Source organism: Epinephelus lanceolatus, chromosome 23 (assembly GCF_041903045.1).
Source record: "Epinephelus lanceolatus isolate andai-2023 chromosome 23, ASM4190304v1, whole genome shotgun sequence".
Taxonomy (NCBI): Eukaryota; Metazoa; Chordata; class Actinopteri; order Perciformes; family Serranidae; genus Epinephelus; species Epinephelus lanceolatus.
In genome coordinates this window covers 22,371,278-22,386,098 of record NC_135756.1, presented here as the reverse complement: position 1 = coordinate 22,386,098, position 14,821 = coordinate 22,371,278, and the positions used below count along the sequence as shown (strand labels likewise).

At 40.1% G+C, this 14,821-nt stretch overlaps 1 protein-coding gene across 6 annotated transcripts in view; it reads right to left on the bottom strand.

Annotated features, from left to right (window-relative positions):
- Positions 1-2,502, bottom strand: part of LOC117249209 (kinesin-like protein KIF21A) — a 51,943-nt gene extending 49,441 nt beyond the window's left edge. For all 6 annotated transcript variants that reach the window (XM_033614676.2, XM_033614678.2, XM_033614680.2 and 3 more), the window contains exon 1: positions 2,033-2,502. In XM_033614676.2, coding sequence (XP_033470567.2) covers positions 2,033-2,076 — 44 coding nt within the window. In that variant the 5' untranslated portion in view covers positions 2,077-2,502. The remainder of the gene's footprint in view (positions 1-2,032) is intronic.
- Positions 2,503-14,821: the final 12,319 nt, after the last annotated feature.

Sequence of the window (14,821 nt, the reverse complement as noted above, 5' to 3'; positions counted from 1 at the left end):
GTTAGCGTCCTCGCGAGCAAAAAATTCCAGTTGGGGATACTTGTCTTTGGGGTTAGCGGTCACTCCCCTTTGTTGGCATTGACATAAATGGTGTGACATATCTACTGCTTTCTTTAATTATAGAAAAATGGCCAGAAATTTTGTGAGGAACTAGAGCGCTCAAATGCAGGGATGTAAATCACAAGTTTCATCATGATACAATATGACAGGGGTGTCAAAATTCCGGCGGGCCAGAACCGGCCCTTCAAAGGCTCCAATGAGGCCCATTGGATGACTTTTCACACCTAATATTGGTGCACTTGTGACGGCTGAGAGGTCAGGTTTTAGGAGCAACTTTAAATCATGCAAAATGCTGCTTCAGAGGCTTTTCACTCTGACCAGAATACTGTGGTCATATTTTCAGATATTGAGCACTGTGCAATATATTGTAAACCAGCAGCTTTAGTACAAAAGAATCAGTATCAGACTTTTATCTTAAAACAATACTGGCACTGCCAAAACCTTAGATCTGTAAATGGTTTGTAGGGAGGGAGATAACTGAACCTGCTTCCTCAATAGCCCCCACTTGAGATTGGTGTGGGGATGCTAGCATGACTACACAGGAGTGGAAATGAATGGGAGAGCGAGATAGAGAGAATTACACTGACTGAAGGTGGAAAAACTGAGACACACTGTTGAGACTGTACCTATTTCTTTTGAGACATCTCAGACTGTTCATTATCTGATTTGTAAACAGATTGATGCTTTCAGAATGTACTTTTTTTTTTACACTAAAAGAAAAGGAAACATTTGCAGTTTGTTTTTTTTTTTTGGGGGGGGGGGGGGGGGGGGGGGTATTATGCTATGCAGTGGTTTTACTGGTCCAGGCCACTGGAGATCAAATTGGGCCGCACAGTATGTGGCCCATGAACTAAGTGAGAGAGGATGAGTTTGACACCCTTGCAATATGATATTGATTCTTTGGACAATGACACAATATATATTGTTACACCCCTTCTAAAATGTGCATGCACTGTTCTGGTATTAAAAGTGGCTGGATGAATCACTGACAGGGGCTTGGTCATCACATTTTTAATTTCATTCGAACCCCTCAAAAACTGAATCCTTAAGATTACCTTTTATTGTGTAATGGAAGCCTAACGTGTCAGGTAGGAACAGAGTAACCTTACTCTTCGAAAGTTTATTCTGTTCAAAAGATATGGACTGTCGAATATGTCCTGTATCATTGTTCTTGGCATTGTTCTTTATATTGCTATGTAGGGATACAAACATGCATTTTGGATTTGTAAGATTGTTGCATTTCAATCAAACTAAACTTTTTAATGTCATTTTTTAAGACTGCCTCCATTTTTTATTTTCATTAAATACTGTATGACATAGGGACAACCATAACCATAGTGTGCGACTACCAACCCTACAACTGGGAAGTCCATATCTTTTGTAGAGAATAATTTCAAGAGAGTAAGGTCACTCTGTTCCTATCTGACACTTTGAAAGGAAATCTACTAAGGAGACAATTTTTGCAGGATTTACATGAAAGTAAGAAATGTGACAACCAGCCCCGGTCTCCCCTATCCTCTATAGAAATGCTCAGACTGTGTGTTATTGTGACCACAGAAGACAGACACACAGTCAGAGGTACAGTTACAGGCTTTTCCTTGGCGTAATCCCTGAGAGCTGCAGATCTTCATTCATAAATCCACTACACAGCATGTACATGCAGTGCAGGTATTAACAAAAGAAGCTCATGTAATCATGCTCCCCTGGTCTATACGTGCTGTGTACAGCCTGCAGTGAGCTTTAGCTCCTCCAGGCATGGGGAGGCATCAAAATAAAGGCACACTGAAAGAAGAAGGGGTGGTGTGGAGGGATTTGGGGCTAGAAGAGGAAGAATTGATGCAGGTGGAGTGTCTGAGGTGAATATATGGAGAATGATGGAGGGTGGAGCAACAATACAGCAGGATAACATGCATGGCTGTAGCAGGTGTGAGCAGCATCTCTGGAGAGAGGAGGGTCTGAGCTGGATCCTTACCTCAGGGCGACGCGCACCGAGCTCTCATCCGGCCCGCCGCTCATGTTGCTGTCACCGGTGGATAGTCCAAACAGTCCGCCGCTTATAAATAGCTCGATTTCCCTTTTTCCTTGATCCTCTTAAGAGACAAGAGAGCGCCGTGGGCTCCTCTCCCTCCTCCAGAGAGGCGCTTCTATCCTGAGCTTCCACCGCCGCTCTCACCGCCGCCTCCTCGCCATGTTTTAAGATCAGATTGTGGTCTTATTTATTTGTTCTCCATAGCTGAGGAGATGAGCTTCAGGTATCGGGCGGTGGTCACCTCTCCACAGGCATCGTCTCTGCGCTGCTTCCCGGGCAGAGAGTGGCTGAGTGTGCGGACGAGCTGGATCCACTCGGCGTGTGATCCTTTGGAGACGTAACCAGACTCCTCCTCCTCCTGAGCTGTACCAATCCACACAGGGGACAACCTCACCCACTACTCAACACAATACATGTCCTGTAATGATAATAATAGTTATAATAATAATAAGGGACTGTTCGTTATTTATGAGAGGGGAGGGGTGGTGCAAAATGGAGGCATGTCAAATAATATTTTAAGCACTGGGGAGGGACCAGTGTTTTTTTATTTTGGTATAGGGGAGGGGCATACAACTATTTTACGACCCTTTTTTAAAGAAAACATGCCTTCCACATCCAGCTGGAATGCTTTTTTTAAATTACAATTTGTCCTTCAACACATAATCTGGGAGGAAAGCTTCTGCTTCTGTTACAAAAACACATAACCAAATCTGACCTTAAAATAGTGATATCTCATCAAAATCACTGTATTCTACATGTCTGATTTAAAATTCACCAAATTAATAGTTAAAATGAACTTAAAGAGTAAAAAAAATATATTTTTTTTTAACTCCAGGATTGCGTCTTCAACTTTTAAATGTCAAACATCAAAGGGTAACTTTTAAAAAATCTAATTTATGGTGGAGGGAAGGTAATTTGTTTTCCCCAAGTCACTCAGGGAGGCTCAAGGCAAAATATTTGTCGCTTTGGGGAGGGTAAAAAAAATACATTCAAAAAAGAAGTCATCCACCCCCTTCCTTTGATTAATAGTTAATGGAAACACCTAGAATTTATTGCAGTGTGGACACATCATCAGTGATGAACCCAGGGTCACGAGGTGTTTCGGGTCTCAGATCATCAGACACCCTCACCTGGGCGACCCAGCCAGGGTTGATCAGTCCCCAGCTTGTGTCCAAGCAGCGTGCTACTCCATGCTCCACCCCTCCTGACCCACAACCATCTGGAAGCTTTTTCTGCTGCTTCACTGACGTTTCTGGTGGCTTTCCTCTCTAGTAAAGAACAGTCCCTAAAAAAATGAAATAAAATAAAATAAATTAAACAACAAAAAATAACAACTTGGTCTGTTGGGAAAATGTTTATTAATCAACAAATAATGTTGTAAACTTTAAACTGTTTTAAATTTTCATTCATCTGTGATTAGTCGATCAATGGATTAGTCAGTAACAGAAAAATAATTGCCAACTATTTTGATAATTTATTAATCTCTAGAGTAATTTTTCATAAAAAATGTCAGAAAACACTGTTTTCAGCTTCTCAAATATGGACATATGCTGCCTCTGTTTTATATCATATTAAACTGAATATCTTGGATTAACAAAACAGGACATTTAAAGACAAAATCTTGGACTTTGGCAGACAGGGATGGACATTTTAAAATATTTTCAGATCTGTTAAAGACTAAACGCATAATCAATTAATCGAGAAAATAATCTGCAGATTAATCTATAATGAAAATATCTGATAGTTGCAGCCCCACTCAACAATATAAAGTATGTAACTACCACTTTAGGAGATATTGTGAAGCACAATTCATGTTTTGTTAGTAATTTATCTATTTGTGTTTGATGATGTTTGATGATTCATTTGGCCTTTTTTTTTTTAAAAAAAACCTTCCTGCTTTATCTTACAGTTATGGAGCTACTATGTATATGATTTCTTCTACATTGTTTAATAAAGTTGTTTTGAATAAGGCCCACACAGACTTCATCAGCTTGTTTTTTTTAAACAGATATCTGATGGACAGCATACACCCTTTCCCTGTAAGAACTCTGTAAGTTTTGTGACCATAATTTGGAGCCATAGAAAAAATCATGAACTAGCAATCACTAAAATCCATTTAATTTAACCCTGCTTCATTCCGTTTGAGTATAATTTGAATATACAGTACAGGCCAAAAGTTTGGACACACCTTCTCATTCAATGCGTTTTCTTTATTTTCATGACTATTTACATTGTAGATTCTCACTGAAGGCATCAAAACTATGAATGAACACATGTGGAGTTATGTACTTAACAAAAAAAGGTGAAATAACTGAAAACATGTTTTGTATTCTAGTTTCTTCAAAATAGCCACCCTTTGCTCTGATTACTGCTTTGCACACTCTTGGCATTCTCTCCATGAGCTTCAAGAGGTAGTCACCTGAAATGGTTTTCCAACAGTCTTGAAGGAGTTCCCAGAGGTGTTTAGCACTTGTTGGCCCCTTTGCCTTCACTCTGCGGTCCAGCTCACCCCAAACCATCTCGATTGGGTTCAGGTCCGGTGACTGTGGAGGCCAGGTCATCTGCCGCAGCACTCCATCACTCTCCTTCTTGGTCAAATAGCCCTTACACAGCCTGGAGGTGTGTTTGGGGTCATTGTCCTATTGAAAAATAAATGATCGTCCAACTAAACGCAAACCGGATGGGATGGCGTGTCGCTGCAGGATGCTGTGGTAGCCATGCTGGTTCAGTGTGCCTTCAATTTTGAATAAATCCCCAACAGTGTCACCAGCAAAACACCCCCACACCATCACACCTCCTACTCCATGCTTCACAGTGGGAACCAGGCATGTGGAATCCATCCGTTCACCTTTTCTGCGTCTCACAAAGACACGGCGGTTGGAACCAAAGATCTCAAATTTGGACTCATCAGACCAAAGCACAGATTTCCACTGGTCTAATGTCCATTCTTTGTGTTTCTTGGCCCAAACAAATCTCTTCTTCTGGTTGCCTCTCCTTAGCAGTGGTTTCCTAGCAGCTATTTGACCATGAAGGCCTGATTGGCGCAGTCTCCTCTTAACAGTTGTTCTAGAGATGGGTCTGCTGCTAGAACTCTGTGTGGCATTCATCTGGTCTCTGATCTGAGCTGCTGTTAACTTGCGATTTCTGAGGCTGGTGACTCGGATGAACTTATCCTCAGAAGCAGAGGTGACTCTTGGTCTTCCTTTCCTGGGTGGGTCCTCATGTGTGCCAGTTTCGTTGTAGCGCTTGATGGTTTTTGCGACTCCACTTGGGGACACATTTAAAGTTTTTGCAATTTTCTGGACTGACTGACCTTCATTTCTTAAAGTAATGATGGCCACTGGTTTTTCTTTAGTTAGCTGATTGGTTCTTGCCATAATATGAATTTTAACAGTTGTCCAATAGGGCTGTCGGCTGTGTATTAACCTGACTTCTGCACAACACAACTGATGGTCCCAACCCCATTGATAAAGCAAGAAATTCCACTAATTAACCCTAATAAGGCACACCTGTGAAGTGGAAACCATTTCAGGTGACTACCTCTTGAAGCTCATGGAGAGAATGCCAAGAGTGTGCAAAGCAGTAATCAGAGCAAAGGGTGGCTATTTTGAAGAAACTAGAATATAAAACATGTTTTCAGTTATTTCACCTTTTTTTGTTAAGTACATAACTCCACATGTGTTCATTCATAGTTTTGATGCCTTCAGTGAGAATCTACAATGTAAATAGTCATGAAAATAAAGAAAACGCATTAAATGAGAAGGTGTGTCCAAACTTTTGGCCTGTACTGTACATCTGATATTATTAACAGAAATGATCAGAAGGCATAATAAAGGTGTATGCCAGTAAAGAGTCGCATTAAATGAACTTGGCTGCATTACCATGCCGCCATCTTGTGGTCAAATTATGTTACTGCATTTCAGGAGTGACTGTAGTGATGTTCCCTTTTCACCAGCAGATGGCTTCACTACCTCACTTGCTGTGTCTTAAGTCCACACTACACTCTGGTCTAAAGTGTCTATTTTGTAGTTGTAAAAAGACACAAGATAATCTTGATTTAAGAGGCCTAGTTGTTGATGTTTTTGTTTGTAGCTAAACACACTTAATACTAAAAACCTCTTCAGAGTTCATTTGTACTAATTGTGGATCAGATCAAACCTGTCTAGAATCTGAATTATGATGTGTTTCAGTATTGAGCCTGACACTTCAAATCTACGTATCACAGAGTGAGGAGGTGTCATGATCTTTGGCTCGCTGAGACAGGTTTATTTTTATGTCCACTCCGCCTCTACAAGGCTTCTGCGAATTGGTAAGAGCACATGTACCACCTACTTGGGCTATAAATAACTTGACATACACTACTCAATGTTAGGAAGTACAGATGTGACAAAAACCAGTAGCTAATGTAAGCACTTCAACATTTATTTACAGGCAATGAAACGTCTGTTCTATGGTGAACAAATACACAAGGCCCACTTTTCGAGGTTGCACTGTAGTTTTATTTACAAGAAAATACATCTTCATCTCTCAACGTAAAGTGACCTCAGCACACGATTTCTGAACAGATGACCTGTACGCTGATGCACCTCTCTTGGTTCTAAGGTTAAAGAATACAGATTCCTACACATGCACGATGAGATCCCGATAAAGGAAATCTGGGCTACTGTTCCAGGAATTAAAAATATAAAACTGTTATAAGTTTGAGAGTTTTGATTGCAAACTGTTGAGGTTACTACAAAGTGTAGTAAACCCTGGCTTTGAGAACTACTGTTGAACTACTGTACTCATGGTCATCCACCTATCGACCCCATGTCGTGTTTTACACCAACATTTTCTCTGTTCACTCACCACATGCACAGTAAGTCTCAGTTTAAAACCACTATGTGGCTCCAATAAAATAACATGCACTATCAACACAACTATAAAATTATCATTTATCAAATGAAAAGGAAACCTGTATGACCTGACCACGTGTATTCATTGTCTTCGTAACCTTTAGAGATGCTTTATCGTACATAACGGATACATTCAATCTCTTACTTACAAAAGGGAAGGTGTGAAACTTTCAGTATCAAAGTTTTGTGAGTAAGGATGTCATTACAGTATATTGCGGGGTCATACAGTATAGCAGGCCACTACAAGCCTAACTTCACTGGTGAGTAAGGTATCTTTACTAGGTTCCTAAAAGGGAGAGGAAATGATGAGGTGCCATGTTCAAAGATAACTTCACAGGGTTTCATGCAGTCATAGCAGCAGTACATTATTTAATAGTTACTGGAGATAGAATATTATTGTACCTGCAGTAACTTTTTTTGGTCACTTGGGGGCAGCGGAAACAACCTTAACACTTACAAGCTCAACTAAAGGAGAAGGGTCTGCTGCAGAACTCCAGGCTCAGGCCCACCTCTTCAGTTGGACGTGAACATTATGTCTGCCTGAGTCCAGGCCCTTAGGAATGCAGGTCAGCCTTGCTTCCAATTTCTCCAAGTGGCCACTCATTGTATTGCGACAGAGAACTCCCCTGCAGCCGAAAAAACATTTTCCCCATAGACCACCACCAGGACAACTCGAACTGCAAACATGGTCATTATGGCTCTTTCTTTTATGCACTTTTGATCCATGGAGGTTTTATGTTTGTTAAAGTTTCCTTGAGCTGAGAAAAAAGTTTTTAAAAATCTGTGACATCGTCGCAATCACAAAGTCTACGAGCCGAGCAGAAACTTGAGGTTGAGGCTAGCGGGAGACCAACTAGTGCTCATATTCAGTGGGTCACATAACACAAAAGTAAACCCAGAAGCTAGAAACTTCTTTTGACGAATGCGCCAGGTGAGCAACTCCATTGGACTGAATAGGCACCATCTTGGGGTCCAGTCCAGTATCCAAGTTATTATCATTGATCTATGCCTTTCTATGAGTCACGTCAGATAGATTTTATTTCGCAAATAAAGACTACAATTCTTTTGCTCCAAGAAATCTGACATCTTTTGTTCTAATTGAGAGGCCCCTATCAGTGATTTACCACCATGTGTCCTAGCACCAGAGGCGGGCCTGAGCCTGGAGCTCGGGATGCTGTTGAACCAGAGACCATCTTGCAATGAAATCCCACCAGCCATGACTAAAGCAAATGTGGGTGGTGATCTAAACTACACAACTGTAAAATTTCATGACAGTATCTTGCACGGTTGTGGCGCTATCCCATGGACATTATCTGTCCATTATCAGACAGACAGGCAGAAAAACACCTGGCAAAGCCCTCCAAATCACCTCTGGGGTAGGTGTCTCTGAGACCACATGTTGCCACGATGACACGCACAGACTCACAAGGTGGAACCAAAACCAGCACTTACTGTAAACACATCCTATCAGCTGATATTGTTAACTTGTGTAAACCCACTTACACGGCAGAAACCAGACATAGCAAAACGAAACTATTACTTTAAGTCATGTGAGTCAAATATTTACTCTTTAAGTGCTGTTTGCTAACCACCAAGTCCTGAGGCAAATACATGATTATGTTGCTGCTAGCTAATGTTCCACTTGCCCTGCGTTCACGAGCTTGTTGCTAACTTCGTCAGTTTGCCGTGCCTGGCAGGTAGCCTAACGAGCGTGTTGAAAACCGCTGCCTGCTACGACTGAAATCAACCTTACGAGAAAGTTGCAGGGCATTAAACCAAAAAAAAAAAAAGACTTGACTTGTTGCTACGACTGCAGGGACTCAATTCACATACATGTATGTGATCCATTGCTAACACAAGTTTATAGATTATCGCCATTTTAAAGTTATCAATAAACAAGAACGCATAAATTTGAGGTCTTTTCATGTGTAGCAGGTCCTAACCACAAGATTAAGATCTTGGCTTCCAATGATCATGAAAACAAGATAGTCGTTTTTTTTAAGGATTTAAAGTTCAAGGATATAAACTGTTTCTGTTTTTTTCCATAAACAAGCAGTCCTACTAACAGTGCAGTCAATGGACAATTTGCTACACTGCAAGCACCCAAAAATATGCACAGGACTCTGAAGAGCGGCTGTTATCAGTGGTCGATTCAGCCTCCTCAGGCTCAATTTTGTGGTGTGATTAAAGGACAAATCGTCCTGCTCTTAGCTTTATAAACACTGAAAAGAATAAGTAAACACTGAAAAGAATATGCAGCACAAAAAGCACCCTGTTACACAACTCAAGTTGGAAGGCAATAAAGATTGACACCGAAGCATGAAGCATCAAACAAAATGGCACCTCATCATCTATCACCCCGTCCTCTCATGATGAAATAGTATTACTTGACTGTTTAACTACTGAAGCTACGGTCATGCCTATGAATGTCAGGCACTGTTTGCTCTTGAGCTGACCTCATGCTCCAGTGTCACTTGGCAGACTCCATGTCATCAGCGGCTCGTCTGGCCTCCTGTCGACAGAGTCTGAGTGACGCCACACAAAAGATAACTTATTTCAGGTCAGAAACTCCGGCTGCTGAAAGGGCTTGCCGTGCCGTTTTCAAACCCCGCAGCGATGCCTGTGATGCTCTCTTGCATACCAAATGAAAGCTTCTTTGTTTTTTTCGTATAATATTACAAGACCATGAGAGAGCATTCCAGTTATTATCCCTTTAGATATTAAAGGGATTCATTGACATGTTCATGTTTAATTAGTTATGTTTCTTCTCCAGTCACATTTGGGAGGGAGCATTTTTTTACATTTGTCCTTCTGTAACCGAGCAGCCATCATCCTAAGCAGAGCAGGGCTGCATCCAAATGGTCTTAAGTCCTTTTGTAACTGTACACTAAAAGCCAAAAGGGGAGGTTGCAAAGATTTGAAGTCTCATTGGAGCAAAGATGTTGCACTTTTAGACGTCGTGGATGCAGCCACAGCTCAGCCTAACAAAAGGCCTGAGGGAGTTGATAATATTCTCTTTGCAGACAACAAGCCGATGTGTACGTAAAATATAGCAGTGCACTTGTTTGTATTCTGCTGATGATGCGACTGATTGTCTGTTCTTTGTAACACAGACATGTTGGACCAAACAGAGGTATAATAACAGAATAGTGGTGCTCTAACCAGTGATATTATGAGAACATCGTACCAGTCACACAAGCTTCAAAGAGACATGGATGGAGTCCTGTGTGCGGTACAGTCAGTGTGAGAATAACATCCAGACATCCAGTGATTCTCCTGTTTGTGGTGGCATCTGGACCACTCATTCAAATACATTCAGATTTCACGATATTCATGTTTCTGAAGGGCTTACACATATTTAGTGGTTCTGTCACTTAGTAAAGGGGCTTTAAATGAGGGGAATGTCTATCTCACACAGCACAAAAAAACCACAAAGGTTTCTGGGTGCTGTTTTTTGGGCTTTTCAAATGCAGTTATAATCTGTACTACTGGTGAAAGCAAACCAAAATACTCAAAACAACTCAATGAATGAAACTTTGCTGCAAAGCTTCATAGGGCTGAGGGGTACTGAAGCCCTTTGCCGCCAATGTGATGATAAAACAAAAAGATCCTGTAAGTCATTATTTGAAGTTTTCTCAAAATAAGGAGAAACTTTACTAATTTGATTAATCCTGACATATGGTGAGTCAAAATATTGACAGAGTTGCTCATTATTTTGAGACACCAAGTCATAATTTTTAGACAACTGGGCCATTGTTTTGAGAAAATGTCTCATCATTTTGAGTTACTAACTCACTATTTTGACATACTGAGTTATTTTCAGGAAGTTTCTCATCATTTTAAGAAAGTTTCTTATTACTTTGAGAAGCCAAGTCTTTATTTTGAGATATTGGCTCGTTATTTTGAGAAAGTTTCTCATATTTTGAGATACTAACTCATTATTTTAAGAACATTTCTCATTGTTTTGAGAAATTAACTCATTATTTTGACATATTAGCTGAGTATTTTGATAGTTTCTCATATTTTGTGATACTAACTCTCTATTTTGACATATTAACCCAATATTTTGAGAAAGTTTCTAATTATTTTGAGAAAATAAGTCATTATTTCGAGAAACTATTATTTTGATATATTAGCTCATTATTTTGAGAAATCTCATATTTTGAGATATTAACTCATTATTTTAAGATATAAAGTCATTATTTTGACATGTTAGCTCATAATGTTGAGAAACTAAGTCAGAATTTTGAGATACTAACTCATTTTGACATATCAGCTTGACATTTTGATAATGTTTCTCATTTCTCACGAGAAAGTTTCTAATTATTTTGAGATATTAAGTCATTTTGTCGACATATAAGCTCATTATTTTAAGAAAGTTTCTCATTATTTTGAGAAAATAAGTCATTAAATGACTCATAGGATCTTTCTTTTTTGCATCACATTGGCTGCAATGGGCCTCCATACAGGGAGACTGCAGCACAGAGAGATAATACCTCTGTGTGTTTATCACTCCAAGTGACCCCCTTCATGTATAGTTATAATTTCTATTGCTTGGTGAGCTTAAGGCCCAATTGAATGTATGAATCCTCAAACATATAGCTCTGCGTACCTATGGGGAAATCTGAAAGACCATGAATGAATGGCACAAACACCCCTGATCCCCTCTCCTGTATTCTGTACAATCTGGGAGGCAGAATAGCATCAGTTACTTTTCCTTGGACTCTTAAAGCTGGATGCAGTGAGCAACAACACAGGTCTGAACCACAGAAGGAACACACTGTAAAAGCAGCCACGACCATAGCTTAGAACCACCACGTGAGAACACAGAGTTTAGGACCTTTTCATAAATGATGTAACAGACCAATAACTTCACAGTATCACAACTTCAGGTAAGTTGTTGGTAACAAAGCTAAAGAAGCTAAATCAGGGAAAACAATCAATCAAATTTTGTTCCTGTTGAGTTTTGTTCCAGCTAGTCAGTGTCCTCGAGCCAAAAGTGAAATCCCAACCAGCTCCAGTGATCTATAAACCAGCTTGACCTCTGACCTTTCTACTACTGTTTATCAGCCCTATTATGTCATACACACAATTAGGTATAATCCAATAAGGCCTCATATTTTGAAACATAATAATATGTGGAGTGTCATCTAAAATCAGATTTAAATGAAGTGTATTTAAAGTGGAAACAGACAAGTTTTTTGCTTTAACTCATTATCAGGAAGTAAATGTCTATCATTTTGATTGAGCACAATGTAATGGCGATAGAATAATGACATCATCAGTGGTCAGACTGGTTTCCTATAAGCCTCACTTTCGATATGCAATTTCGTCTGCCATTGGGTACAATCTCCCAGGAGAATGAAGACCCAATTTTCGGCACAAAAGAAGTGCATCAACCAAATATAAGTTCCTTACATAGGGTGGCCATAGGTCTTTAAAAAGTCTTAAAATATCCTAAATACACATTTGTTAATAAAACTGTCTAAAATTCAGATTGGACAGTTCGTTTTTTAGTAATGTCACTCTCAGAATTTTTGATGTAGGCGCTACAAGGAACATCATTTTAATAGGAGGGAAACACTTATTGATGGTGATTTAAAGTGATATTAAAAAGGTCTGCCTGTACGTGTTGAAGTTACTATCAAGACATAGTGGCCAAACCATGTAATTACAACTTCCGGGTTCTACACCTGATGCCATGGGGTCCAAAATTACTTTTCCCATAGACTGACATTTTCCCATAGACTGACGTCTGTAACACAGTGGAACATGTACATGGTACATCAGCTTCCTGCTATGAAGACTTAAATAGCCCTTTATTTGGATGATAATGTCCTAAAAGTACTAAAACTACTTACAGCCAAATTCAGAGGTGATTAAGTGAGGGGACCCGATGGCTCGACGGGCCACACGATGCGGGAGATACAGGTATTTTCATGTATGTTTTTATGTATGTACTCTTTATACATCCATTGTTACTATCCCAGTAGCCAAAACCTGGACATGGGTTAGCATTTTTGCACTTCCTGTTCCCTTGTCTCGAACTCAGTGGCTTTTTTTAAATGGGTTTTTGTTAGATGCCCAAAATAAGGTCTGTGGTTAACACAAGCTTAAGAGACTTCAGTGTTTTGTTCCACGACATAAAATACATCAGTAAATACCCCACTTCAGAATTTTAAACGTTTTACGTGTCTTAAAAAAGACATCTGCTCACAAGTGGCTAAATGAGACGACAAAATGTCATCACGCAAAACACGGATTTGTGGCCTCGGTGTGGTCATGCAACTGTGGTGTAGTTTGTTTATAGCCTAACATTAGCTTTTTACCTCTGGTCACCGCATTTACGCTTCAAAAATCACAAAAGTGGTGTTCATTGGTTGAGATTATCCTTTTAAACAAAATGTGTAAACAACAAAAACAATAATAATCCAAAATCCAATTGAAAAATCCCATTAGCTTTTTGTTGAAAGAACGAGAGCAATGCTAACTTCCAGGCTGTCCTACAAAAACAACAAAAAACATCATTCCTTAAGCACTCTATGGTGGATGGTGGAACAGCCGAAGTAACTGCGGAAACACTCTGAATGTGACAGCAGCATGAACAACACTACCACTTGCAAACACTGGGGGGCAAAAAACTTGTCTGTTTCCACTTTAATTAAATAAGCATAATGTAACGAGCTCATTTTCCAGGACCATCACATAATAACGTTCACTTACACAGGCTCAAAGGGAGCCACAGAGCACTGCTGACACAGCAGAGTCCCAGCAGACATCTGACGCACTGCAGACACACCAGTGTGTTTTGTGTCAACACAGGGGAGAGCTTCAACATGTGGACAGTGTGTACGTGTACCTGACAGTTTTATGGCGTGAATTTCCGCCTGCTCATCCACGTACCGTCTACATGTGTGTGACTATTTACAGACCAGACTACCAGGGTCAGCTTGCTCTTTGCTGCTCTTCCTTTGAACAGGGCCTCTTAAGCTCATTGTGTTTGTTCAATAAACCAGAAACCTATAGTTTTGGAGTCAGACCTGCGTCACTAATCACTCTAATAATAGACCCCAGATGGGCTCTTCTTCTTCGCTAGCCACATGTGAGTCTGCATCTGAGCCTATATCAGTGGTTCAAGGATGTGAAATGACCTAACAATGACTAGGACGAGGTATGAGGAAAGGGATTGTACCGCGGCTAGATACACAAAATTAAACAAAGGCATATTGTGACATCTTGAAAAATATTCTCTTTTGACCTCTCCAAACTAAGAGGTCACGTTCAGTTCAGTAAAAACTAAAATCTACCGCTAAATTAGACAAATGTGGATCCTGCACGACCCAGTGCACTGGGTGTGGAATACTGCTTTGGACATTATCAAGTGGCTCTACATTAGTTTTCCAGCTAAAACGCAGCTATCACTGTATTTCACTGTGAGCTAGCACGACAAACAGAAACAGCCCTCTAAAAGCAGAGTAAAGTGCTATAAAACAAACAAATAAATTACCCTGGTTAATTTGGATTTCTCTGTTTTGCCACGTTGATCTGTGGCAACTTAGTTGATCCTGAAAATGATGTATGCTAAAACCAAACATGTAAAATCTACAGCTGAGTATGCAATCGATGTGCGTAAGAAAAGGGAATAATACTTGTGAATCCACTTCAGTCTCCTCCCCTCATCTTCTCGGGTTGGAGTAGGGCAAAGGAGAGATTAGAAGAGGAGGGAGAGGAGGAAGGAGAGCTGAGAGACTGGCTGGCATTAAGAGCTCTCTCGCTTTAACCAAAGAGGCTCGCAGCAAAATAAAAAAATCTAAGCCTGAAAAAAAGAAACTAACAA